At 45.2% G+C, this 25,947-nt stretch overlaps 2 protein-coding genes across 4 annotated transcripts in view; one reads left to right on the top strand and one right to left on the bottom strand.

Annotated features, from left to right (window-relative positions):
• The window catches only part of SP3 (Sp3 transcription factor), a 128,279-nt gene extending 108,011 nt beyond the window's left edge, over window positions 1-20,268 (bottom strand). Inside the window, exons 1-2 of one of the 3 annotated variants that reach the window (XM_078327385.1) lie at window positions 19,362-20,268; window positions 1,375-1,533 (exon numbers count right to left, since the gene is read on the bottom strand). The gene's annotated coding sequence lies outside the window, so the exon portion shown is untranslated. Of the gene's footprint in view, window positions 1-1,374; window positions 1,534-6,772; window positions 6,858-19,361 lie in introns of those variants that run through there. The other 2 variants (XM_078327383.1, XM_078327384.1) reach the window with 2 other exon arrangements.
• A 138-nt stretch (window positions 20,269-20,406) lies between these two features.
• LOC108592172 (uncharacterized) lies at window positions 20,407-24,611 on the top strand. The gene is made up of 2 exons (XM_017973402.5): window positions 20,407-21,950; window positions 24,283-24,611. The coding sequence occupies exon 1, from the start codon at window positions 20,457-20,459 to the stop codon at window positions 21,264-21,266; it is 810 nt and encodes a 269-aa protein (XP_017828891.1). The 5' UTR covers window positions 20,407-20,456; the 3' UTR covers window positions 21,267-21,950; window positions 24,283-24,611.
• Window positions 24,612-25,947: the final 1,336 nt, after the last annotated feature.

Genomic DNA, 25,947 nt, shown 5'->3' with positions numbered 1-25,947 from the left:
TTACAGATGTGAGCCACTGCGCCTGGCCAGATTTTTTTTTTTCAATAAATATATTGGAAAATTTGTTTTGGAAATATGTGACAAGTGTATGTATAAAATATATGTAGATACTAGTCATTTTATCACTGCCATAAAATATACACGAATTATAAAAAAAGGAAGAGTGATCCCAAGAAGCAGAGAAAAGTCATGAGGTTACAGCAAAAAGCCGAATTGCTTGATATGCAGTATAGATCGAGGTCTGCAGTTGCTGTTGCTGCCAATTCAGACAGACAATTCATCTTGGAGACAGGGGATGCAAACTTACAGTATCAACAAATACAGTACAGTACTATAAATGTGTTTTCCTTGTGATTTTCTTAACATATTTTCTAACTTACTTTATTGTAAGACCACTGTATATAATTCATAAAACATACAAAATATGTGTTAATCCACTATTTCTGTTATTCTGTTAAGGCTTTGGGTCAACAGTAGGCTATTTGTAGCTAAGTTTTTGGGGAATAAAAGTTATATATGCATTTTTGACTATGCAAGTTGGCATGTCTAATGCCCACATTGTTCAAGTGTCAACTGTAATTTTATCTGCTACAAGTCTATTTCTAAATAAGGTCACATTCTGAGGTACTAGTTGTTAGGACATTAACATATGAATTTGGAAGGGACAGAATTGAACCCATGACATTAGCCATTTCTCTTTCATGATTTAGAGATCACTAAACAACTTCCTGGTGACTAGCATAATTCCCCAGGTACCCAGGATTTAGCAGTGGGAGTTCTGGAGAATAATCATGGGGTCTTTTGGTCATCAGAGATAAACGTCTCCATCATGAACTGGAATTCTGTTCACTCATGAGTCTTCAGCAAGTCTGGCTAGATGAATCCGCCCGAGGGACTGGTCATTCTGGTCACACTGACAACATGAGTTTTGGGGACTACAAAACTGTGATGACTCTCCCATTAGGCCATGTTTGCAGAATTGATTGTCTTCTCTCTGTGTTATTATTGAGTCATCTCTACAACTGCATGAGGGAGAGCCCCTTTAGAAGATTCAGAAAAACAGCTAGAGAAGCCAAGAAATATACCTAAGTGCATAACTCTCACCAGCCCTGCTTCCCAGCAATCTCCACATCAAACCTAAGGGTCCAGGGCTGACATCTTCAAAATGAAAGAAATCATAGTGTGTGCCTTCATTAAAAAGGGATATAGGTACCTGAGTTGTAGGTAGGGATTCCCAGACATTTTACAACAGATAATCTGTCCTTTCTCTGGCCCCATCTTTCCTGAATGACAGGCATTTTGAAAAGGTAAATTTCTGAGAGCTATTCCTACAGACCAGGGTAAATAAAGCTATCAACCCAGGAAAACACTCACCTGACTTTACTATGCTTTCTAGCTGGATAGCTCCCAATATCTTTTGTATCTGGGAGCCTCTACCAAGGAGGGGGAAGATCTTGATTTCAACATCAATGAATATTCTGGCTTTCCATATCTTTCTCTGGCTCCATCGAATATCTTTCAAGTCCCATGTCCCTGCAGAGAAAACAGAGCTAAGTAAGACTTATGTGGAGGTTCTTAGAAGCCTTACACATTGTCATAAACCAGGAAAACTGTTTTCTTAGATTAGCTTGGACATTTAATCAATCAATCTCCTTGTTCTCTCCTTAGAAAAGGTTATAATAAAATGGCTCAGTATGGTCAGTTACATATGTAACATGAACTTCATAGGCAATTAGTACTGACTCTAAGCTTGAGAGCTTTAGGCCTAGGCCCAGTATCTGTAAAACTCAAAGTATAACAGCCAAAGTTTGAGTGCAATGAGATTTCCAAACCCTAGTGTTTGACCTAGAAATTTAATCCAACAGAATTTTAATACAGCAGAAGCTCTCTTAATGGAACACTATCTAAACAACTCACTGCATTAGCAGACACTCTCTATCCCTCTCTAACAGCCACTGATGCCAGTGTGCACTGAACACTAGAAGACTACCCTTCCACATAGTATTTTTCAAACCGCAGGTCTTCATACCAATTTACTAGGTTAAAATAAATTTATTGGGTCATGACCAGCACTTTTAAAATGAAACAGTACAGATCAGTTGAGTTGTATGTTTAGAGTTATTCTAAAACGTCTTTATGCCTTTTACATAAAAGAATGAAATATGATCATTCACTATGACTCATGGGAAACTGTGAGCTTACTTTCTCTAACTTTGGGATCTGAAAGATCGGAGATCTCGATCCCAATGGGATGGTTTAAATTTTTAAAAAATTAAACAACAACAACAAAAAAGAATTAAATGAGTGAAAAAAACCCACCATGAAACAAACAAACATAATTATGAAAATGAAGTTGAATGTTTTGAAAAGACTAGACAGTTTACTAAAATATAAACAAAAAATGTTGTTAAATGAGTTATAAGCTAGAAAATGAAAAGATTAGAAAAAGAAATTGTAAAGCCTAAAAGGCTCCACACTGATACTGTTTTTGAAGTGTCTAAGTTCACTTCTCTCTATAGAAAAACAAAGGCTGGAAACCATAAACCCAGTGTATCATGGGCTGGGTTAATACTAGAAAACAGTAAGTAATTTCAGTCAGAGGATTCACATAACTAAGCCAGATATCTAATCATTGAGGAATGAAGGTACAATAATATGCTTTAAGTAAAAATAAAAAGTTTAGGGTATGTGTATTTTACAAATTTCAGTCTTGATATAATGATTGATATCTTTTAAAAATTTGGTCCGTTCTTAGAATATGATGGAATAGGATTTAAATGTGATAAACTCATTGCATTTCTCAATGAGGGAAATAATCAATGAAGCATACCCTTATAAGCTAAAGATTCATAATCAGTCCAGATCACTGGTTATCTATTATGTTTTTTTCTGCTTCCTTCTCTTTGCTGTCTCCCTGTCCCACAAAAACTGGCTTTTCCTTTTTGTCCCATTAGCCACTGTGAGCCTGTCTATCTGGATCTACTAAAGCCCTTGAGACAATTTTGTACATATCACTGTTTGCCTATGCATGTTCATCAACTAGACCCTAAGCTTCTGAAAGATAAGGAACAGGTCTTATTTCTTGTTTCCAGCATCAGCATAGGGCCTGGCACTTGGTAGGTACTTAGTAAATTTTTGTTGAATGAACGACTCTATGCACAGATAAATCAAAGTGTTATCCTAATTTTCAGTAAAAGTGGAAGGTAAATCTTGAAGTGGATTATAACTTTGTAAATTGTTGTGTGTGTGGTTATTTTTAACGTTACAGTAGCACAAGCAGAACACTGGTACATCTTAAAGCCTTGAAAGAAAAATAAATAAATTACAGGAGACCAGCACAGTGATTCATGTCTGTAATCCCAGAGCTTTGGGAGGCCAAGGCAGGAGGATTGCTTGAGGCCAGGAGTTCAAGACCAGCCTGGGCAAGACCCCATCTCTACCAAAAATTTAAAATTTCAGCTGGGTGTGGTGATGCATGCCTGTAATCCCAACTACTTGGGAAGCTGAGGGAGGAGGATAGTTTGGCCCAGAGGTTTAAAGTTTTGGGCCAGGCGCAATGCCTCACACCTATAATCCCAGCACTTTGGGAGGCCAAGGCAGGCGGATCATGAGTTCAAGACCAGCCTGGCCAATATAGTGAAACCCTGTCTCTACTAAAAATACAAAAATACAAAAAAAAAAAAAAAAAAGCCGTGCGTCGTGGCATGAGCCTGTAGTCCTAGCTACTGGGGAGGCTGAGGCAGGAGAATCTATTGAACCCAGAGAGGTGGAGGTTGCAGTGAGCCAAGATCACGCCACTGCACTCCAGGCTGGGAGACAGAGCAAGACTCCAACTCAAAAAAAAAAAAAAAGCTTCAGTGAGCTACAATTGTGCCACTGCACTCTAGCCCACATAGAGCAAGACCCTGTCTCGAAAAAAAAAAAATCACTGAAAAGGTGAAAGTTCAGTAGGCTAGTTGAAATAATCATTAAGATAATTTGCCTCACTTCGCCTTTGCTCTGAATTTAGTAGAAGACCCTTCTACACTTTTGATTTCCTGCCTGGAATATTGACACTTTAAAGGAAGTCCCCTAGATAGGAAAGACAAATATTCTGGTCCCTGAAAAGGAAATATCTCTACACTTCGAACTGACAAATTGATTTTCTGGCACAAATCAGTAAAGATTGGCTGCTCTGGGGGAAAAAAATGAAGGAAAACTTAGGGGAAAGCTACAGTTTTGTTCTCATGATTTTTTTTCCTCTGAGGTCATCACATCTCTAAATATCCAAAGTGTGATCATTTTTATTGGCTAAATTATATGGTTAATTGAAGTACTTTTCCTGAGCAACCCAGAAACACATATTGACCATAGAAAAGCTGAAAAGCACTAAAAAGTATGAAACAGGAGAGGAAAAAATCACTCCTACTCCTCCTACACTAATACATCAACTATAAAATCTGTCATGTTTATTTCCAGTTTTATGTTTTGCAGTTTTCATCACATAGTTTAGATTATTCTACATGATACATTTTTATGGTTCTAAACTAACAAAGTTGACTTCATATCTCAAGTGTTCTTCTACTCATCCTGCCCTATGAAGAGTTTTTCTTTTCCATTACTTCAAATTTTCTAGAAAAATCTCTTCCTAGGTATCTTTGAGGTTTCATCACTCAATCAACAAACGTGTATTGAATATAAGCTGTGTGCAATGCACTAAGTTGGTGACTTTGAGTATACACAGAAATGAAAGTGACTGCTTCAAGAACTTAAAAGGTAGGTTGAAGAAACACGCTATCTGTACACAAAGAAAACATACTGTCAATCCCCTGTTTAACGAGTTAGGAAGCAAAGTAAAAGTGGCGGAGAGGCGATACCAAGGTTACTTTAAAAGAAAGAAGGTTCTTGGCTCTGACAGATAAAACTAGATAAACTCCACGTGAATTATTTAATTTAATCAATTCTCCAGGTAACATTGTGAGGTGGCTATTATCATCATCATCCCTAATTTACAGCAGTGGAAACTGTGGCATAGGGAGGTTAAGTAATTTGCCCCAAGTCACAGAGCTATTAATAATGGGTGGTGGAGGCTGGGCGTGGTGGCTCACGCCTTTAATCTCAGCACTTTGGGAGGCCGAGGCAGGCGCATCACTTGAGCTCAGGAGATCAAGACCATCCTAGCTAACACAGTGAAACCCCGTCTCTACTAAAAAACACAAAAAATTAGCCAGGCATGGTGGCATGCACCTGTAGTCCCAGCTATTCCGGAGGCTGAGAAACGCTTAAACCTGGGAGGCGGAGGTTGCAGTGAGCCGAGATCGTGCCACTGTACTCCAGCCTGGGCGACAGAGCAAGAGACTCCATCTCAAAATAATAATAATAATAATGGGTGGTGGAGTCAAAGTCCATCTCCAGAGTTGGGCTCTTAACACTGCCTTCCAGGAGATGTCCAGAGGCCTAGGGGAGACTGGAGAGTCACAGTAAGGGGAATCCGCCAATTAACTGTGAATAATAGAAACAAAAGTATGAGGTTTTTTTTTTAGACAGGATCTCACTCTGCTGCCCAGGCTGGAGTGCGAGGGGCACCATCTCACTGCAGCCTCGACCTCCAGAGTTCAAGCGATCTTCCCACCTCAGCCTCTGGAGTAGCTGGGACCACAGGCTGCGCACCACTATGCCCGGCTAATTTTAAAATTATTTTTGTAGAGACGGAGTTTCACCATGTTGCCCAGCCTGGTCTCGTACTCCTGGGCCCAAGAGATCCACCCGCCTTGGCCTCCCAAAGGGCTGGGATTACTGGCTTGAGCCAAGGCACCAGGCTCTGTTGCATTCTTGAAGATGCTCAGCACCTGTTCTATTGAAGACAGGGCTTCCCTGGGGGCCACCTGCCCTACAGAACTTCGACAAGCCACCCCTCCCTTTCGGGTAGGCCTAACCCTTCACCCCAGCAGTGGCTGGAGGTTTGGGCAGAGGGCTTCCTGAACCAGGGACCTTCACCCTTCACCGGGGGCTCGCTCGCGTTCCCACCCCTTCCGCCCAGGGCGAAGTGAGCTCCATCCCCTTCCTCTGCAAGTTTCCACTTGGGCCCATAGAAACAAAGATCCCGTTTTCAAGCTCGGGGCTCCCCGGAGAGGCTGGTTGAGGATTCTGAGGACTCGCACTGAACCCCGCCTTCCGGGTCTGAGCTCGGAACCGCGACGCGCTCTGGGCCTCTGCTGTCTACAGAAAGCGTGGCTCGGCCACGCTCCGGAGCCGCGAGCCCACACGTGAGAGACGGAAGCGCGCGGGGCCCGGACCTCCGCTGTGCGGCCCCCTCGGACTTCCGCTCCAGGCCCCGGGCGCCCCGGGCTGCGCTGGAAGAAAACGAGGTTCACGCTGCCCTTCGACTTTAGAAACTGCCGGCGGCCACGGCCAGCGACTTCCCGGAGCCCGGCCCGGCCTCCTCCCCTCTCGCGCCCTGGCCTCCGCCTCCTCCCGTCCACGCCTCCCCGCCCCGTCCCGCACTCCCGCTCTCCCAACCCCCGCCTCGCCCTTCCTCCTCCCTCTCTCTCCCTCACCTTCCCTTCCCTCTCCCTTCCTTCCTCTCCCCGTCTCTTCCTCTCCCTCTGTCTCTTCTCTTCCTCTCCCCGGCAACCCTCAGGGAAGGGGAACACCCGGTAGAGGTGAAGGCCCCTCTCCTCCCCTTCCCCGGAGCTGGAAGCTCTGGAACTCGGACCCCGCAGCGCTGCCCGCTGGTGTCCTGGCGCTTCTGGACCCAGAATCTGCAAAAGCTGAGCCCTTGGCCTTTGCCCACCTGGTTAAAGGCTCCCACACGGGCTCGGGGAGGAGGCCCTTTCGGCCTCGTGAGCTGTTTACGTGAGTGGCTCCTCCTGTAGGACAGGGAAATAAGAGACAAGATTGCAACTCCTTCGAGAAAATGTTTGGACGCTGATGGGACTGTGGCCCCGAGGCACGGTGGAGACTGGGAAAGACTGTAGGTGAAGGAGCAAAGGGCCCAGGTCAGCCTCAGGTCGCCGGCGTCCTGGACTCTTCAAGGGGATCTGACCTTGCTGTGTGCCTTCCAAGCCCTGGAGGTCTGATCTGAGCGCCTTCCCCTGGTAGCCTTCAATGCTTCACTACAGAACAGCAATCAGTATTTTACTTTGGGGGAGACGTTACGACCCCCCAAATCATAGAAATTTCCAGCCAACGTTGTGATTTGGCCCAAAAGCTAAATAATGTGTTCAAGAAAAAAAATCCTTTGGAGGTACCAGCAGAGCAGCAGGACTAGAAGAAAGTATTTTAGGTCTGGACATTGCCTCCGGCTAGCTTACAACCTTAAGCAAGCAAATGGAGTAATGATCCCTACAGTCCTTGTTGTTTTGAGGAACAACTGAGATAATGCATGTGATAATGTGAACTATAAAATGTCATACAAATGTAAGCTATTATATCTTCAGAGCTGTATGGCCAGCCAAAGAAGAAACAGAATAGTTTAACCCTCTCAAGAGGACCACAGTGAAAACCATGTTTCCCAATGGTGACTTTCAACAGGACCACAGTGAAAATCATGTTTCCCAATGCTGTTTTAGCAATACCCTAGGAAAGATCCCAGGGGCCTGTGGGACTGCCACAAAATTCTTGCAAAATTGTCTTAACCAGGATACTTTAAATTCACCATCATTAAAAAATAACTTGCCATTGAGCACATCTGGTAAAAGGAGATGTTAGAAAATCAAAGATTTCTAAATCAAAATAGTGAAGTGGTAGATGAAGATTTAGGAAGCATTCGGTTAAACCAAATAAAACAGGTTCTTTGCTGCTGTTTTATGCCAGAATTCCTCTTAGCCTTTGGTATGCATATTGTGAGTCAAAAGAAAGGAATTGCCGGGCACGGTGGCTCAAGCCTGTAATCCCAGCTTTGGGGGGCCGAGGCGGGTGGATCGCGAGGTCAACAGATCGAGACCATCCTGGTCAACATGGTGAAACCCCGTCTCTACTAAAAATACAAAAAATTAGCTGGGCATGGTGGCGCGTGCCTGTAGTCCCAGCTACTCAGGAGGCTGAGGCAGGAGAATTGCCTGAACCCAGGAGGCGGAGGTTGCGGTAAGCCGAGATCGCGCCATTACACTCCAGCCTGGGTAAAAAGAGCGAAACTCCGTCTCAAAAAAAAAAAAGAGGAATTGGATCAGCACTTCAGGACTAATCTGCTGAGAAATGCATGTGAACACCAGCCTATTCTCACAGGCAGGTTGGACTCATCTCGTACTCTGGATTTCTACACTCTCTACCTGAAGCTCTGTCATTGCGATGTCACTGTCCTCATAGGTAGCCAAATGCTCCCAGATTCATTCATCAAACTTTCATTCAGTGTTTCTGTGCCAGGCACAGGGCTATACACACACAAGCATGTAAAACAAGTAATATTCCAGCTCTAGTGTCACTGGAGGAAACAAACACAATGACCATGACAATATAATTAGCCATTCACCATGAGCAGCTGGCAGTTGGCCTTGCATGGGGGTCTGGTCTCAAACTCAAACCAGACACAAAGGTGAGGCTGGAGAACTGGAGAAGATCGGCCTGGTCTGAACGGGGAGCCCTAGGAAGCATGTACCTGTTGTTGGCATGCCTGGTCAAGTTACCACATCTCCCACTTTTTCTTTTTTGTTGTGTTGTTTTGTTTTGAAACGGAGTTTTGGCTCTTGATGCCCAGGCTGGAGTGCAGTGGCGCAGTCTTGGCTCACTGCAACCTCCACCTCCTGGCTTTATGTGATTCTCCTGCCTCAGCCCCCCGAGTAACTGGGATTACAAGCATGCGCCACTACACCCAGCTAATTTTGTATTTTTAGTAAAGATGGGGTTTAACCATGTTGGTCAGGCTGGTCTTGAACCCCTGAGCTCAGGTGATCCACCGGGCTTGGCCTCCCAAAGTGCTGGGATTACAGGCGTGAGCCACCGTGCCCTGCCACATCTCCCGCTTTTCCAAGTCAGCAATCTGAATTCTTGTGTTAAATCAACTAATTTTTAAATGTGGTCACCTGAGGGCCGGGCGCAGTGGCTCACGCCTGTAATCCCAGCACTTTGGGAGGCCGAGGCGGGCGGATCACGAGGTCAAGAGATCGAGACCATCCCGGTCAACATGGTGAAACCCCATCTCTACTAAAAATACGAAAAATTAGCTGGGCATGGTGGCGCACGCCTGTAATCCCAGTTACTCGGGAGGGTGAGGCAGGAGAATTGCCTGAACCTAGGAGGCAGAGGTTGCGGTGAGCCAAGATCGCACCACTGCACTCCAGCTTGGGTAAAAAGAGAGAAACTCCGTCTCAAAAAAAAAAAAAAAAAAATGTCGTCACCTGATTCAAACTTTCAGGTGAGGACCATCAGAACTCATTCTGTGAGCTGCCAGTTTGTAACTTCTACCCTCCCCCTGTCATCAAAAATGATTCCAACGTATGACAAGAACCCAAGAAGACTGAGAAATCCCCCTCTATAGTGGCTATCACTAAAGGAGGCATAAATGACAATTTTTAAACTTCATAATTATCCAAAAATATTTATTATGGGTTTAAAATGTGCTAACATCTCTATGAATGGGCCTTATGTTTCAATTATAGTGACATGTGACAAAGTCATCAGACTGCTGTACCCTAGGTTATCCATTAAAAAACAAAAGCAAAAAACCTAGCTCCACCTGAGTAGCAAAACTCTAAATTTTCCAAAGCAAATGAATAGAAATGGTGAGAAAAACCTATTAATAGATGTTTGCTGAAGCTGAAATACTGTTTTATAATCCCATCCCTTTGGGTTCTCAGAAGACTTGAGTTTTAGGGAGGAAGCCTGGGGTGTGCGTAGATTATATCATTGCCAATTCTGTTTTTAAATTGCTGCCCAATACAGTTTGCATTTATTTTGCTAAACATGTCACCCAATTATAGTTTGGTTTTGGTTTTGAAGGGATTGAAAGTAAAGTTGCTGAAGGCATACCAGAGAGGGACCCAAATACTGTCCAGGCAGCTTGACTAGCAGTGTGGCTCAGATTATATTGAGGAAAAAGTTGGCAATGGATGTATTTGGTTAAAACTGAAAACTAAATTATTTTTATTTTCATGTTGTTGGGGTCAGGTGCTGAATTTTTGGGGAAAGGAAGGAGAGAGAGGGGAGAAAGTCCTAATACAGCCCCTATTCATGCAGACTATGAAAAGTACTTATCCTAGTTTCACAGACAGAGGGTGTATAAAATACGTATGAGATTTACCCCACTGTTGTCGCTCAGCAGATAACCTAGTCTGCTTCATCAAGAAAGTTAATTTTAAATCCCACAGCTTTCTGGCTTTCACTGCAAGCTCATCTGCATTATAGCCATTCTTCCTCTAGTCTTAGCATAAAAGTGTCCTTCCTTCTAAGGTCATCCTCAGCAAGTCTTTCTCAGTGGTTCTCAGCCCCAACTCTCTGATTCCTTCACCTGGGGACATTTTTAGAAAACGCTGATGATGCCTGGGTCCCACCCCCAGGGATCTGAATTGAATTGGGTGGAATTCCCAGGTGATTCCAATGTGCATCACAGAGCCCTCCACTGCCTCTTCCCTTTTTTTTTTTTTTTTTTTTTTTGAGACGGAGTCTCGCTCTTGTTATCCAGGCTAGAGTGCAATGGCGCGATCTCGGCTCACCGCAACCTCCGCCTCCTGGGTTCACGCAATTCTCCTGCCTCAGCCTCCTGAGTAGCTGGGATTACAGGCACACACCACCACGCCCAGCTAATTTTTTGTATTTTTAGTAGAGACAGGGTTTCACCATGTTGACCAGGATGGTCTCAATCTCTTGACCTCATGATCCACCCACCTTGGCCTCCCAAAGTGCTGGGATTACAGGCTTGAGCCACTGCGCCCGGCCTGCCTCTTCTCTTTTGAATGTCCAACTTCTCTTCTCTGGCTTCTCTCAACCAACAAGTAAACATGCTTCCTACGATCCCATATTCATATCTCATCCTCTCCTACTCTTTCGTGTCTAATCCCTTACACAAGTAGTACTTTCCCTGCCCCAAACCACATCTCTTGTTCACCATCTAGCTTCTGCCCTCACCTTTCCACAGAGAAAGCTCCTATTATAAGGTCACTAATGTCTTCTCTTTGGACAAACCCTCAATGGTTAACTTTCAGCATTTTCTTGAATCATCTAACACTTCTTACCAAACCCTCCATTTCTGAAAGATCCTCCTTTAGATTCTGTGTGTCTTCTATTTCTCTGACTTCCTTCCTCAGTCTCCTTGGTCACCTCTTTCTCCTTCCTTGCTTTATTAAAAGTTTACATCTTAGCAACTATAGATTTTCACAATAGATAAGAAAAGAATTCAAAGGGATAAGCATAAAGAAAAGATATAGGCCAAGCTCAGTGGCTTATGCCTGTAATCTTAGCACTTTGGGATGCCGAGGCAGGCGGATCACCTGAGGTCAGGAGTTCGAGACCAGCCTGGCCAACATGGTAAAACCCTGTCTCTACCAAAAATAGAAAAATTAGCTGGGTGTGGTGGTACACACCTGTAATCCCAGCTACTTGGGAGTCTGAGGCAGGAGAATCACTTGAACCAGGGAGGCAGAGGTTGCAGTGAGCTGAGATTGTGCCATTGCACCCAGCCTGGGTGACAAGAGCGAAACTCTGTCTCAAAAAAACAAAAATCAAAAAAATATATAAACTGCTAGCAGAAAGAAAAGGGAAGTATTTAATGTGAAGTATATCCCAAGTAGATGGATTCAACCTTTACAAATTATATGAATGTAATAAATTGTCGAATGTAATAAGTTGTTTCACCTGGAAACAATTTACATCTACTATACATCAATTTAAAAAAAGTGAATCCCTCGGAAACAAGCTAATTATCCATCAGCTGATGAATGGAAACAAATTGTGGTATATCTATACAATGGAATATTCTTCAGCCATAAAAAGGAATGAAGTAAAAATATATGCTACATGGGTGAACCTTAAAAACATTATGCTAAATGAAAAATGTCAGATAACACATGTTGTATAATTCCATATGTGTGAAATGTCCAGAAAAAGCAAATCCTTAGAGACAGAAAGCAGATTGGTAGTTGGTAGGGGCTGGAGGTGGGGGTGGTACAGAGTTTCTGTGGGGGTGATTAAAATGTTCACAGATTATACAGTGGTGATGATTGTACATCACTGGGAATGTCCTAAATGCCACTGAATTGTATACTTTAAAATGATTGGAATGGTGAATTTTATAGTATATGGATTTTACCATAATAAAAAATGCTCCTTGTTTTGTTGGGGGGAAAAATAAATAAATCCTTGCTTTCTGACTCTTCTTCCTGGATGAGGTCATCCATACCCACAGCTGCTTTTTTTTTTTTTTTTTTTTTTTGAGACAGTCTCACTCTGTCGCCCAGGCTGGAGAGAAGTGGCTCAATCTTTGTTCACTGCAATAGCCTCCCAGGTTCAAGTGATTCTACTGCCTCAGCCTCCTGAGTCACTGAGACTGCGGGTGTGCAACACCATGCCCAACTAATTTTTTGTATTTTTAGTAGAGAGAGGGTTTCACCATGTTGGCCAGGCTGGTCTCAAACTCCTGACCTCAAATGATCCACCTGCCTTGGCCTCCCAAAGTGCTGGATTACAAGTGTCCACAGCTTCTTTTATCACATGGACATTAGGACTCAGATCTATTTTTCAAGCCCATCCATCTGTCCTGAACTCTAGGTCATGGTGTTCAAAGACTAGACATCTCCAAAAGGGTATCCCACAGATCCCTTCAACTCTTCATGCGAATAACAGAATGCATCACCTTGACTCCAAATCCACTCTTCCTCCCCTATTCCTATCTGTGTTTCTGATGTCTTCTCTGTTTATGATCTCTGTTACCTGTGTTAGAAACCCAGGAGTCATAAACTCCTCTTCTTCTTACATCTCCCACATTGGATCAGCCATCAAGTTTGATCTAGGTAGTCCGTTATCTCCTCTGTGCTCCCACAAACTACCTTGGTTTCGTTCATGTCTCATCTGGACCATGCAGTCAGTAGTAACATCACTGGCCTCCTGCCTCTACTTACCTACCTCTACCCCACAGACTCTCGAATCACGTAACAACCTCCTTCCCTTCTTGCCCCAGCCACCTTGCCTTCCATCCTCTTGGACATTGGAAATCCTAATGTTAGTCAGTGGGAACTGACGAGAAGCACTTTCTGTCAGTGTCATTGTCTTATTTTGGAGAAAACCAAGAGCCTGGTTTTCTCCTATAGGCCCTTGTCCATTCTATTCCTGTTCCCAGCCAGGTCACAGTGGATTTTTTCCAAATAGAGGAGACCCCACGCAACCATTGGCAGAGGTCGAATGACACTTCTCAGTGTCATGAGAGCCCTGTGGCTCTATGGATATCATTGGTTAGGAGGAGGTGAAATTGGACATTCATGTTTTGAAGTGAATTTATTAAAAGAAAAATGTTAAATAATAACCCATATATGGGTCCAGGCACGGTGGTTCACACCTGTAATCCCAGCACTTTGGGAGGCAGAGGCAGGCAGATCACAAGGTCAGGAGTTTGAGACCAGCCCGGCCAATACGGTGAAACCCTGTCTCTACTAAAAATACAAAAGTTAGCCGGGCATGGTGGCTGCTCAGGAGGCTGAGGCAAGAGAATTGCTTGAACCTGGGAGGTGGAGGTGGCAGTGAGCTGAGATTGCACCATTGCACTCCAGCCTGGGCAACAGGGTGAGACGCCATCTCAAAATAAAATAAAATAACCCATATGGTTTGTGGATAAGGCAAAACCTGAGGGTTGTTCACAAATGACTGCATTTGGGGAAATGTTTGTCAAATGAACAGCTTAAATCAGCTTGAAAAAGGGAGGGCACAGTGTGGATGAGGAAGGCAGAGGAGTGTGAGATGAGAGAGGGGAAGGGACTCTGTACAGATGCTCCTGAGCCCAGTGGACCTTCCCTCACCTGAGTTCCCCTCCACACTCTTCCTTGAGGGCAGCTTTGGCTGCATTTCCATGCCAACAATAAGAAAATCCTGGTTAGGCATGGTGGCTCACACTGGTAATCTCAGCACTTTGGGAGGCCGAGGCAGGAGGACTGCATGAGTCCAGGAGTTCAAGACCAGTCTGGGCAACATAGGGAAACTCTTTATGTACAATTACAAAAAAAAATTAGCCAGGTGTGGTCCTAGCTACTCAGAAGGCTGAGGTGGGAGGATCGCTTGAGCTCAGGAAGTCGAGGCTACAGTGAGCCATGGTTATAAAACACTGCAATCCAGTCTGAGCGACAGAACAAGACTCTGTCTCAAAAAAAAAAAAAAAAAAAAAAAAAGGAAAAAAAGAAAAACTAAAAAAGAAAGGAAAAGAAAAGAAAATCCCAATATGACAAGAAAACTCGTTGGGGCTTTCAGTGGGAGGGAAGGAGTCTTCATGGCACTCTCGCCTGCAATTAAGAGAGAGCAGGAATTGCTTTTGGATGCTTGACTATGTGCACAGAGGAGAGGCCACAAGTGTCACCCTGCAGCAACAAATTGCCGACTTAATTATCTATTAATGTCCTACAAATTGTAAGTCATTTGATATTTTCTCCAAGCAAACATCTCCAAATTGTCAGTAGTCTCCCCCGTGTCCTAATTATTATGTCACTAACTGTGTTGGTTCCATTTCTTTTTTTCCACAAAATGGGTCCCTCCGCATTGGCTGATCATAGTTATCATTTTTTAATGGCCAAATTTGATGGATTTACAAAGAGTTTCCCCAAAGCTGCTGGCCGTTTGGGCCTCGTGCATCAGTGCGAGACAAATGTGAATTGAGTAATTCCGTCACCGCCATTTGTCAACACCTCGGGAGAAAATGTCAGCAGCACATGATGGCGATCAAACTAGTTATGAATTTGAATTTGGCTGTTCTCCTTCCTCCTCAGGAGAAAGGATGTATGATCTGAACCATCTATTACCTTTAAATTTCATAGCTTTCTTTTTAAACTAGATAAATATTCTACTATAATGTTTGGCCCACCAACCAAGGGTAAGATAACACCAAAGGAGCCAGAGATTTAGCCTGCAAGAAAAATAATCACAGGCCTGGTGCAGTGGCTCACACCTGTAATCCCAGCACTTTGGGAGGCTGAGGCCAGTGGATTACTTGAGGCCAGGAGTCCGAGACAAGCCCGGCCACCATAGTGAAACCCCATCACTACTAAAAATACAAAAATTAGCCAGGTGTGGTGGTGCATGCTTGTAATCCCAGCTTCTTGGAAGGCTGAGGTAGGAGGATAACTTGAACCTGAGAGGCAAAGGTTGCAATGAGGTGAGATCACACCACTGCACTCAGCCTGGCCGACAGAGTGAGACTCCATCTCAAAAATACAAAAACACCAATAATAATAATAACAATTACAAAACAGTAATAGCTAACAGTTAACAAGTGCTTCCTATACGCTAGATCCTGTTTTGAGTGCTTTGTGTATATCGAGTCATTTAATCCTCCAAAAGGTCTATGCGATTATCTCCATTTTACAGATGAGAAACAGGCACAGAGAGTTTTACTAAGATTGCAGAACCAAGCAGTCTGCCTCCAGAGTCCAGGTCCTTAAATCACCCAGTCCAATCACCCAAACCAGAAGCAGCTGTATATTCATTATCACCGACACTTATTAGATACTTATGACGGGCATGTGACCTGCTTCACGTGCACTGAATCCTCACAAGAACCCCATAAGGAAGAAGGATTGTCATTCCCCATTTTACAGACAGGAACACTTAAGCTGACATAGAATAACTTGTCCAAAGTCACATACCTCCTATGTGCCAGGGCAGGGACAATGGGCCTGTCAGACTCTACCACTGTGAGAGCTGTGCTGGTAAGGAAAGGATTCTGATCGGGCAGAGCAGCAGGCCCTAGCTAAAATCACTAGCCTATCAGCAGGGAAGTCCACAATGCCCTGGGAGGTCCTCTGAGAAAGGGTGGATTCTAGGGCTGAGGCAGCAAATACACAGCGAGCCTGAAGCATTTGACAGAGAGTAAAGGATGACTCAAAACAAACACCAGGCCGGGGGCAGTGGTTCACACCTGTAATCCTAGCACTTTGGGAGGCCAAGGCAGGCAGATCCCCTGAGGTCAGGAGGTTGACACCAGCCTGGCTAACATAGTGAAACCCGGTATTTACTAAAAAAAAAAAAAAAAAATTAGCAGGACATGGTGGTGGGTGCCTGTAGTCCCAGCTACTTGGGAGGCAGAGACAGGAGAATTGCTTGAACCCAGGAGGCAGAGGTTGCAGTGAGCCGAGAGCGTGCCTTTGCACTCCAGCCTGGGGAAAAAGAGTGAGATTTTGTCTCAAAAAAAAAAAAAAAAACACCAAACAGAGCAAAATGCAAAAAAAGGAGGACATCATGTCAAAAAGGACACAGGGGCAAGCCCAAAAAGCTCACAAAGTCATAAGCAGAAACAAATTGACCAATAAAAAACAGCACTGAATTCTAATCCAAAGAATAAAATAAATCTGCACAGTACATACTGATATAAAGAAATGACTGAATGAATAAATAAACAAATAGAAGAGAGAAACTATCCTTACAGGATTCCAAATGATGAAGGTAGAAGGCACGAGGGAGTAGAAGGTCACCGTTTGAACCCCACAGTAATAACTGCTGCAGCTAAGATGCACTGACGAATGCTAAATGAGTGGGTGAAACGTTAAGCAGAAATAGAATCTTTGTATAGCCTTGAAGTATCTACCCAAAAATATTAATTAGTCACTGTGCTGTTTTTAACATATGTCCACAAATTATTTGATACTACTTCTGCCAGAAAAGGAGCTTAATTCCTTTCCCCTTGAGTATGGGCTGGACTTAGTGACATACTTCTTACAAATGGAGTATTGAAAAAGAAAATTAGTAACTTCATAGTGGCAAAACCTGGCAGACAACTCCTTAACCAAGTGATCAAGCTTAATGTCGCCTGTAATCTTTCAGGCTGATGCCATGTAGCCCCAATATATGATGCCATGAGAAAATCATTTCCCCTTGTGATATTCTTCCCCAAAATTCATAAGAAAACATCAGTTGGCAGGGAGTGGTGGCTCACACCTGTAATCCCAGCACTTTGGAGGCCGAGGAGGGAGGATCACAAGGTCAGGAGTTTGAGACCAGTCTGGCTAACAGAGTGAAACTCCGTCTCTACTAAAAATACAAAACTTAGCTGGGCATGGTAGCGGGCACCGTATTCCCAGCTTCTTAGGAGGCTGAGGCAAGAGAATCACTTGAACCCAGGGAGGTGGAGGTTATAGTGAGCCGAGACTGTGCCATTGCACTCCAGCCTGGGCTACATTGCAAGACTCTATCTCAAAAAAATAGAAAAAAGAAAACATCAGTCAGTCTCAAACTGAAAGACATTCTACAGCTAACCTGACCGATAACTTTTAAAAGTGTCGAGGTCATGAAAAACAAAGAAAGCCTTTAAAACTGTCACATACTGGTGAAGACTTAGGGAGATGTGACAACTCAGTACAATGTGGGACCCTGGACTGGATTCTAGAACAGAAAAAAGGATATGAGTGGGGAATTGGTGAAATCTGAATGAAGTCTGTAGTTTTAGCTAATAGTTCTATATTAATGTTAATCTCTCAGTTTTGATAACTGTACCATAGTTATGTAAGATACTACCTTTAGGTGAAGCTGGGTGAAGGGTATAAGGGAATGGCCTGGGATGGCTTTGAGGAGGGGAATGTTCAGAAGTTGAGAGATGGGAGGTGAGGCTCAGTAGCTTACACCTGTAATCACAACATTGTGGGAGGCTACAGCGGAAGAATCACTTGAGCCCAGGAATTCAAGACCAGCCTGGGCAACAAAGTGAGACCCATCTCTGAAAAAAAAATTAAAAACTAGCCAGGCATGGTGGCATGCACTTATAGTCCCAGTTACTTGGAGCTGGCACTTAAGCACCTGTGCTTTAGGTAGGAGGCTGTTGAAACTACCTTGCCTTTGTTGATTGCTTTGTAGCTATGCAATGCTTCCATGTGTTCTCTCACTAGACTGGACTCACCCACCACAATTCTATGATTTTTCTCTATTAGTCTCTGAAGGCCTAGAAGAGAATTAGAAAAAACAGGCAGCAGAGTCAGGAAGTAGCAGAGTAGGCAAGGAGACAGGTCCAATTGAGGGTAAAAACTAAGAAAATCAGAATAAAATATGGATTTTAGGTATTAAAAGTCATTATTAGTTCATTAATTGCAACACACATACCATGCTCATGTGAGATATTAGCAATAGGGGAAGCTGGGCTGGGTGCAGTGGCTTATCCCTGTAATCCCAGCACTTTGGGAGGCTGAGGCGGTGGATCACTTGAGGTCAGGAGTTCAAAACCAGCCTGGCCAACATGGCAAAAACTCATCTCTACTAGAAAAACAAAAACTTAGCCAGGGGTGGTGACGGGTGCCTGTATTCCTAATTATTCGGGAGGCTGAGGCAGAAGAATTGCTTGAAGCTGGGAGGCAGAAGTTGCAGTGAGCAGAGATCACACCATTGCACTCTAGCCTGGGCAACAGAGTAAGAGTCTGTCTCTAAAAACAATAATAAAATAATGATAATAATAATGGGGAAGCTGGAGTGGGGAATATAGGAACTCTTTGTGCAATGTTCTCCATTTTTCTGTAAAATTAAAACTATTCTTAAACATGAAGTCTATTTAACATAAAAAACAAAAAACATTCCCGTCTATGCTCCTAAGGTAAACAGAGCACAGAGACTCAGTTTCAGCAGAGCAGCCCTGGTTTGGCTCCAAGGCACTTGTGAGAGTGCCCAGAGAAAGAGAGAGAGAGAATGTGACATGTGGCAGAAAGCAGAGCCACAGAGATGACAGAAGGGCATGGGGAAGGGGACAGAATGTCATAGGAGGGGTGGGGGATGGTGGTGACAGAGCCCTGTGCTTCAAGCCATTTCTTTTCCTAGTTGCCTCCCAGCAGGACCCCTCTGCCCCAGACTCCACTCCTACCCTGCTGGATTTTCTAGACTGCATGATTATGCCAAGTACTCCCCTTGACTCCTCTCCTCTGGCTTTTCTGGGGCTGGGCCAGTGGGAGGCCCAGGAGAGGGAGTGGAGCACTTAGGTCCTCCCCTACCAGATTGGCTCCAGGGCCGCCTGTCTTTCAGAGGCCTTGCTCCTGCCAGGCAGCCCCTCCCTGGCTCTTGTCACTGGTGCCCTGGCTGGGAACTGGACCTGCGCTTGCCCCTGCAGGCCTGACCACGGTGATGGCTCCCGTGGCGGAGACTGCATTATGCCTTGTTGTTTCCCTGATCTCTGCCCACATCTTAGTAAATCCTCCCATTATTAAACATTTCTCAGTTACTCAATTGAGTACGTCACCAGTTTCCCCCCCGGGACTGCAACAGACAGAAAAAAAGTGACTCACTCACGGTGTTTCGTTAGTGTTCATCTTCCCCTTTGGAACAGAAACTCCACGAGGGCAGAGATGTTCTATGCTTTGCTCATTGTCACTGCCGTGGCACTCCATAAATACTTGCGAGATAAATGAGTGAATGTTCATTTGATCTGCAGAGTCTCACATGGCAGTCACTAGTGTGAAATGTGGCTAGTGAGACTGAAGCACTGCGTTTTAAATGATGAGCTGTAGAGCTACCCGTGGCTAACAGCTACAGTCTCCTCTCTAAGGGATCGCCTGCTTTTAGGCAATTCCCTGGCTATTCAAATCTATTCCGCCCCAATAGGGGTTGAGAGTTGCTCCAGGCTGAGGCTGGGCAAGTAACTAAATCACTTGGGCTGTTTCCCTGGCCCCAGGGAACAGGGCTGCTGAGTTTTCTGGCCTCTCTCTGGGCAGGCAAGCTTGGGAATGTGTGCCTTGCTTTGGGATATTTGCATTTTAATTTCCCTGCAAACTTTCTGTTTCTTGGATAACTGTGCTCACCAGGCCCTTAAAAACTTGCAGCTTTTAAGAGCTCTGGCCCCGAGCCAGGGAAGTCTCCAGCTGCTGACTGACCCTGCCTGGAAAGTCAACTTGGAAGAGCCACAGATGTCCTAATCCTCTTCCAAACCGCCTAAGTAGGTTTATCCAGTGACCTGTAAAACCAAATTAGTAAAGGGACACTTTAATTCCAGCTCGTTAGAGAGCTTCTAAAATCGTTGAGAAAGCCAACACAGCAAATTCTGCGCTGGGGGGCTGAGGAACGCATCCCATTTCAAAAGCAAGATGTCCTTGCTTTCTCGTGGTTTCTCTCACCCACGCAGTTCCACACACGGAAGATCTTCTCTGAGGCTTTCGCAGGGATCACCAGTGAAGGTGGGAAGCCGTTCTTGAGAATGAGAAAAATACGGTGGCCCAGCGAGGTCAACTCATTTTCCCCAAGTTCTGCCAAGTCCAGCCCCAGCTCTGGTCTCCTGACCCTGGCGGGGGGAGCATTTGCACTGTTCTTGTTCCTTACCCCAGGAGCTGGCCTATTGCACAACCTCAGGAAACAGCCCCTATGCAATCCTGGCCCACGGAGCGGACATGTTCTGGTTTCTATTCAGCAGCTTTTTTATAAAGTGTGTTTTCCTTTCCCATCATGTCATCTGGAAGCAATTCCTCCCAACAGCTGGATTTGCTTTCACAAAATTGGTAAACACCGCGAATGGAAGGCCGGGGACGATGCGGAGCTCCCCGGAGGAACCTTGTCCCCACCCTCTTGGCTCACGGTCTGAGGCTGATAGCGGGTCCCGCACCAGCCTCATCAAAACCAAGGGCGTCCTCCCGCAGGCGAGCCACACTGCATTCCCCGCTTCAGAGGGTCAACGTGTTCTTCGGGGGGCTGGGGGAGAGGATAAATTTTCTGAATGTTCTGCAGATAAAATCGATCAGATGCATGTCAGATTGCCAGCTGCCAGGCGCGCGTGCGCCTGCGGAGGCCCCACCAGCGCGGGGCACCAGCGCCTCTTGGCCCACGGGAGGCCTCTTTTGGCACCGCGGCCACCAAAGCCAGTAAGAGAGGGCGAGAGCCAGAAGAGCACTGACTGGGCCCTCAGGGAAGATGAATGTCTCCCCAGATGTGCTCCTCTGAGACAAGTTTCCACGCGGATGCAACCGGAACGCCGTCCAGGCTCCGGAAGGCGAGGCCCAGAGCGCAGCGGCCTCGGAGCGCTGGCTCAGCCTGTCCCCGCCGCGGCCGGGGCCCGGGAGACCGCTCTTCCCGGGTTCACCAACCAACACGGCTTGCTCTGGGCCGATAGGCCCAGGGCACAGTGTGAGCCGGAATACGGTGCAGGGGACGCAGCTCGGGCCCCAGGCACTCCCTCCTGTCTCGGAAGAAGTGCTGTTCTTTGATCACCGTTTTTAATGTGGGGAAACCAGCCGAGCACGTGGCTGAACTCTCGGAGTGAGCGCGGAGCGCCGGTGAGCCCCCGCCCTGAGGCATCGAGACGCTGCTGGCCAGGCCGGGGTGGGTGGCAGAGGCTTCCTTCATGCACCACCAAGGCTGCGGGCTGTCAGGGCCTAGCTTCCATGAAGAAGGGGCCTTCCCAGGGGGTAAAGTGGGCCTCTGACCGCAACGTTCTCGGGGAAGAGATAGACATCCTTCTTACTGGACAAACAAAAGGAGACCGTCGAGGGGAGAGATTCACCAGAGGACCCTGGTGAGGGCGACGCCCAGCTCCTCAGCAAAAGTCACTGAGCTTCTTCAGTGGAGCCGGTTTGCCTGGGCCCAGCGTGTGCAGAATGCGTTCCCTCACGCTCCTTCTGTCCTGGGGGGCCTCCTCTCCTCTCTCTCCCTCCAGCCTGATGGAAGCTTTATTCTCGTCCGGGCGCCGGAGGACAGAAACTGCATCCGACATTTTCCCATGAGTCATGGTATCTTGCCTGGAATTTTGAAAATCTATGAGTTTCTGTTTTTTCCATGGCAAGGCTCATTCCTCCAGACCTTAGTCACTCTGTTCTGGCTGCCTGAACTGCTAGTGAGGGGCCTCAGGGTGCACCTGGAGAAATTCATTGAGGACCAGATCAGAGCGATAGGTGAGTGAGAGCAACCCCTTCCTTAATGGTCCTTCAGAGTGGTCCTCTAGCTTAGACAAACCCAAGCCATGTGGCAACCAAATGCAATGAGTGGGCCCTGTTTGGATTCTCATCCAAACAAACCAACTGGAAGAAGAGATTTGGGGATAATCAGGAAGATTTGAATTGGGACTGTGTAGTAGAAAATAGCAAAGAATTATTGTTTTTTTGAGATGGAGTTTCGCTCTTGTTACCCAGGCTCACTGCAACCTCCGCCTCCTGGGTTCAAGCAATTCTCCTTCCTCAGTCTGGAGTAGCTGGGACTACAGGCTGCGCCACCATGCCCAGCTAAGTTTTGTATTTTTAGCAGAGACAGGGTTTCACCATGTTGACCAGGATGGTCTCGATCTCTTGACCTAGTGATCCACCCGCCTCCGCCTCCCAAAGTGCTGGGATTATAGGCATGAGCCACTGCGCCCAGCCAAGAATTATTGTTAATTGTGATATGTGTGATAATGGTGTTGTGGTTATACAAGAAAATGTCCTTATCTTTTAAATGATGTGTATTGAAGTATTTAAGGGTAAAATATAATGTCTGGAGTTTGTTTTTAAATACGAAGAAAAACAAGAAGATGAACCAAATAGGCCAAGGTGTTAATGGTTAGATCTAGATGATGGGTGTATGGGATTCTTTTATACTATATTCTCCCCAAACCCCCCCTCCTTTATTTTTTTATTTTTTTATTTTTTTTTTTTTTGAGACAATTTCACTCTCTTGCCCAGACTGGAGTGCAGTGGTGCAATCTTGGCTCACTGCAACCTCCACCACCTGGGTTCAAGCGATTCTCCTGCCTCACGCTCCCAAGTAGCTGGGACTAGTGGCCACTACCACCATGCCTCACTAAGTTTTGTATTTTTAGTAAAGACAGGTTTCATCATGTTGGCCAGGCTGGTCTCGAACTCCTTATCTCAGGTGATCCACCCACCTTGGCCTCCAGAAGTGCTGGGATTACAGGTGTGAGCCACCACACTCAGCCTATTCTCTCCCCTTTATGCACATTGAAACATTTTTTATAATAAAGAGTTTAAAATATAGGCTCCCCTGGGCACACTGCCTATGGGGTAGCCCAGCTGTGCAAGGAGCAATAAATAAATAAATACAATTTTATCACAAAAACTCCTAGAGGAAAACCAAGTACACACCTACCCACTTGTTTATGTGCCTGTAAATTTACACATTGGTTACTTGATTCTGTATTTAAGTTCTTAATCCTCCCAGGGGTCAGCTCTCAGGTATAGCAGGAAAGTGACAAGGAAGAAAAGTCAACGATGACTCCTGGAAACTTAAAAAAAATATCTAATATCTACTTATTTATTTATTTCTGTATTGATTTTTAGCATACTTGCCAGCTAATCCTACAAGGTTTGACCAGGGGCTGCAGTACCACCCTGAGCCCCTCTGCCTGGCAAGATGTGGGAAGAGAGCTTCTCGCAGAACAAATGCAGCCTTCTGCACCCAGATCTCACCAGCTGTTAGGGCTGTGGCTTCCTCCTGCACAGGCTGCATTGCTGCAGGAGTGGTTCAGGGACCTGTGTGAGGGAAAGTAGGACACAGACCATATGCTGCAGAGTCAGGACTCAGTAAAGTTCCCATTATTACAGCTTTGGATTGTTCCTGCTGCCCTCACCCCCACATTTCTACACTGTCCCTTCAGTGTGCCGCTGTCATCCTGTCTTGACTTATTCAGGACTTGTATTCAGGAATAATCCTAGGCCAGTCCCCTGGCTAAACACCAGGTACACAGAAGGGCAGGGTAAAGCCTGTCCGTCAGGGGCAATGGAGAGGCCTCCTGTTAGAAGAGTTAAAGTGGGGCCTGGCCCTGGCACCAACTCTCACCTCCCCAGTCTAGGTTGGTCTGTGACCTTTAAGCTTAACCCGATCTTGGCAAGGATGAGCTTCTTTGCTGTTTTCTTGTCTCCTCTTTCTGGCCAGTAACATAGACTTTTTTAGAAAACCCTTTTTTCCCTTCTGTATTGAAATATGCTGGCCATTCTATTTTCCGTTATCTTCATGAAGGACTGGGCCATGTCTTGGCCCTTTCTTGGTACTGACCACAGCACCCAGCCCTCCAGGGGAGAAAGGAAGGCCTCACGCCAAGAGGTAGAGAGCGCTGTTGCTGAGAACCTAATGGACTGATTGCCAAATATAAGAAAAGACTGCTCTTTCAGAAACAAAAAATCATTCACAAAAATCTTTATTATATCTTATCTGTTTTGCTCAATATTTTGTATCCCTACAGTATTTTAAATGGGCTCTCTAATTTTGCTTTTTTTTCTTCCTAATGGTTTCTAGTTTTATCTCATATGTAAGAAGTTAACAAGAACTACAAGTCTATAATCCCAGCATTTTGGGAGGCTGAGGCGGACGGACCACGAAGTCAAGAGATCGAGATCATCCTGGCCAACATGGTGAAACCCCATCTCTACTAAAAATACAAGAAAATTAGCTGGGCGTGGTGGTGCGCGCCTATAGTCCCAGCTGTTTGGGAGGCTGAGGCAGGAGAATTGCTTGAACCCATGAGGCAGAAGTTGCAATGAGCCGAGGTTGTGCCACTGCACTCCAGCCTGGCCCTTGGTGACGGAGTGAGACTCTGTCTCAAAAAAAAAAAAAAAGAAAAGAACTACAAGTCTTGCCAATAGCATCCACATTTTCAGTTTTTAAATTTCTGCTCACTTTTTGGTGAGCAATAAGACCACTGACACCACGGAACAGACAGGGGCTGACACTGCACCAACCGAGTATAGTCCTACTGGAGTGACGTCACGAGACAACTGAGAAGTTCTGCGTGTTTGTGGGTACTCGAAAGTCTAAATTCAACCTACAGAAGGTGATTGAAGAGGGTTAATGTACAACGTTTGAAAGTGTGGGTTGTTCACAAGCCAAATATATCAATGCTGAAAATGTCCAGTCCCACACAGAATGTAAGCACCTTGCAGGCAGGAATGTTGTCCATTCTGTACATTGCTGTTTCCCAGTGTCTAGAACAGTGACTGGCTCACAGTAGATGATTAATGCTTACTGAAAGCATCAACTGCCTATGCCTTGGAGTTCTTGTCGCCACTTGCCATTCTATTACCTTTACTGTATTTTATTTCAAGACCACAAGTTTTTGAAAGCAGAAATAAGTCTTCCCTCCTATAACATGTATCTCATTCATAAATAGGATTCAATACCTCTATGGTGAATTACCCAATTTAGCCAATGATTAGATAATTTAGATACAAAGTCCTAAATAGGTCATGAGGAAAGCAATGGCCCATGTGATAGAAATGGACAACTGCTGGAGCCCTCAGAAGGGCTAAAGTAACTGTGTGGCAGGGAAGTAAATTTCCTGCCCCAGAAATCTGGCAAAAGAATTCACTTGAGGATTTAAGTCTCAGAAATAAAGACCCAAGGTAGGAGGCAGAGAAGGGGAGGTCTTTTTCAGGGCCTATAGATTAAGGGTATTTAGATACCAGTTAAGAAAGGGACCAGATGCCAGCCAGGTTTGTGCTTCAGTTTAACCATGTTCCTTGCAAAACTTGCTTATCAGAAGATCAGAAGCTCTGACGATCATTACTGAAGAGGATTCAGAGAAATTATCACCTACTCCCGGTTGAAGAGAGAACAAGTCGTGGTCTTTTTTTGGTGTCAACCTCTATTGAAATGTGCTGTTGTCAAATCAAAAAGGGGACAGATTCGGAATTTTACAACTCTGATAAAAGTGAAATAAAAGGAAATCTGTATCATCTTAATCAAAGCATGTGCCACCTGAGTCGGCTCCCCGTCTCGTCCCTTGGCCTTGGTGACTCTCGTGTGCTGGAGGTTAAGGGTTTGTTAAAGAAGATGGGTTTTGATTAAGTGTCACATTTAGTGTGATGTGACATGCTCTTTATCATTGCAAGGGAAGATTGGGGGCCAAGGGGAGCTTTATAGCTAGTTCCCAATATAAATTAGGAGTCTTGGGGAATGGGTGCT

The sequence above is a fragment of the Callithrix jacchus genome, chromosome 6, assembly GCF_049354715.1.
Source record: "Callithrix jacchus isolate 240 chromosome 6, calJac240_pri, whole genome shotgun sequence".
In the NCBI taxonomy this organism is placed as follows: Eukaryota; Metazoa; Chordata; class Mammalia; order Primates; family Cebidae; genus Callithrix; species Callithrix jacchus.
The sequence above is the reverse complement of the archived record's forward strand: the minus strand, read 5'-3'. Positions and strand labels throughout refer to the sequence as shown.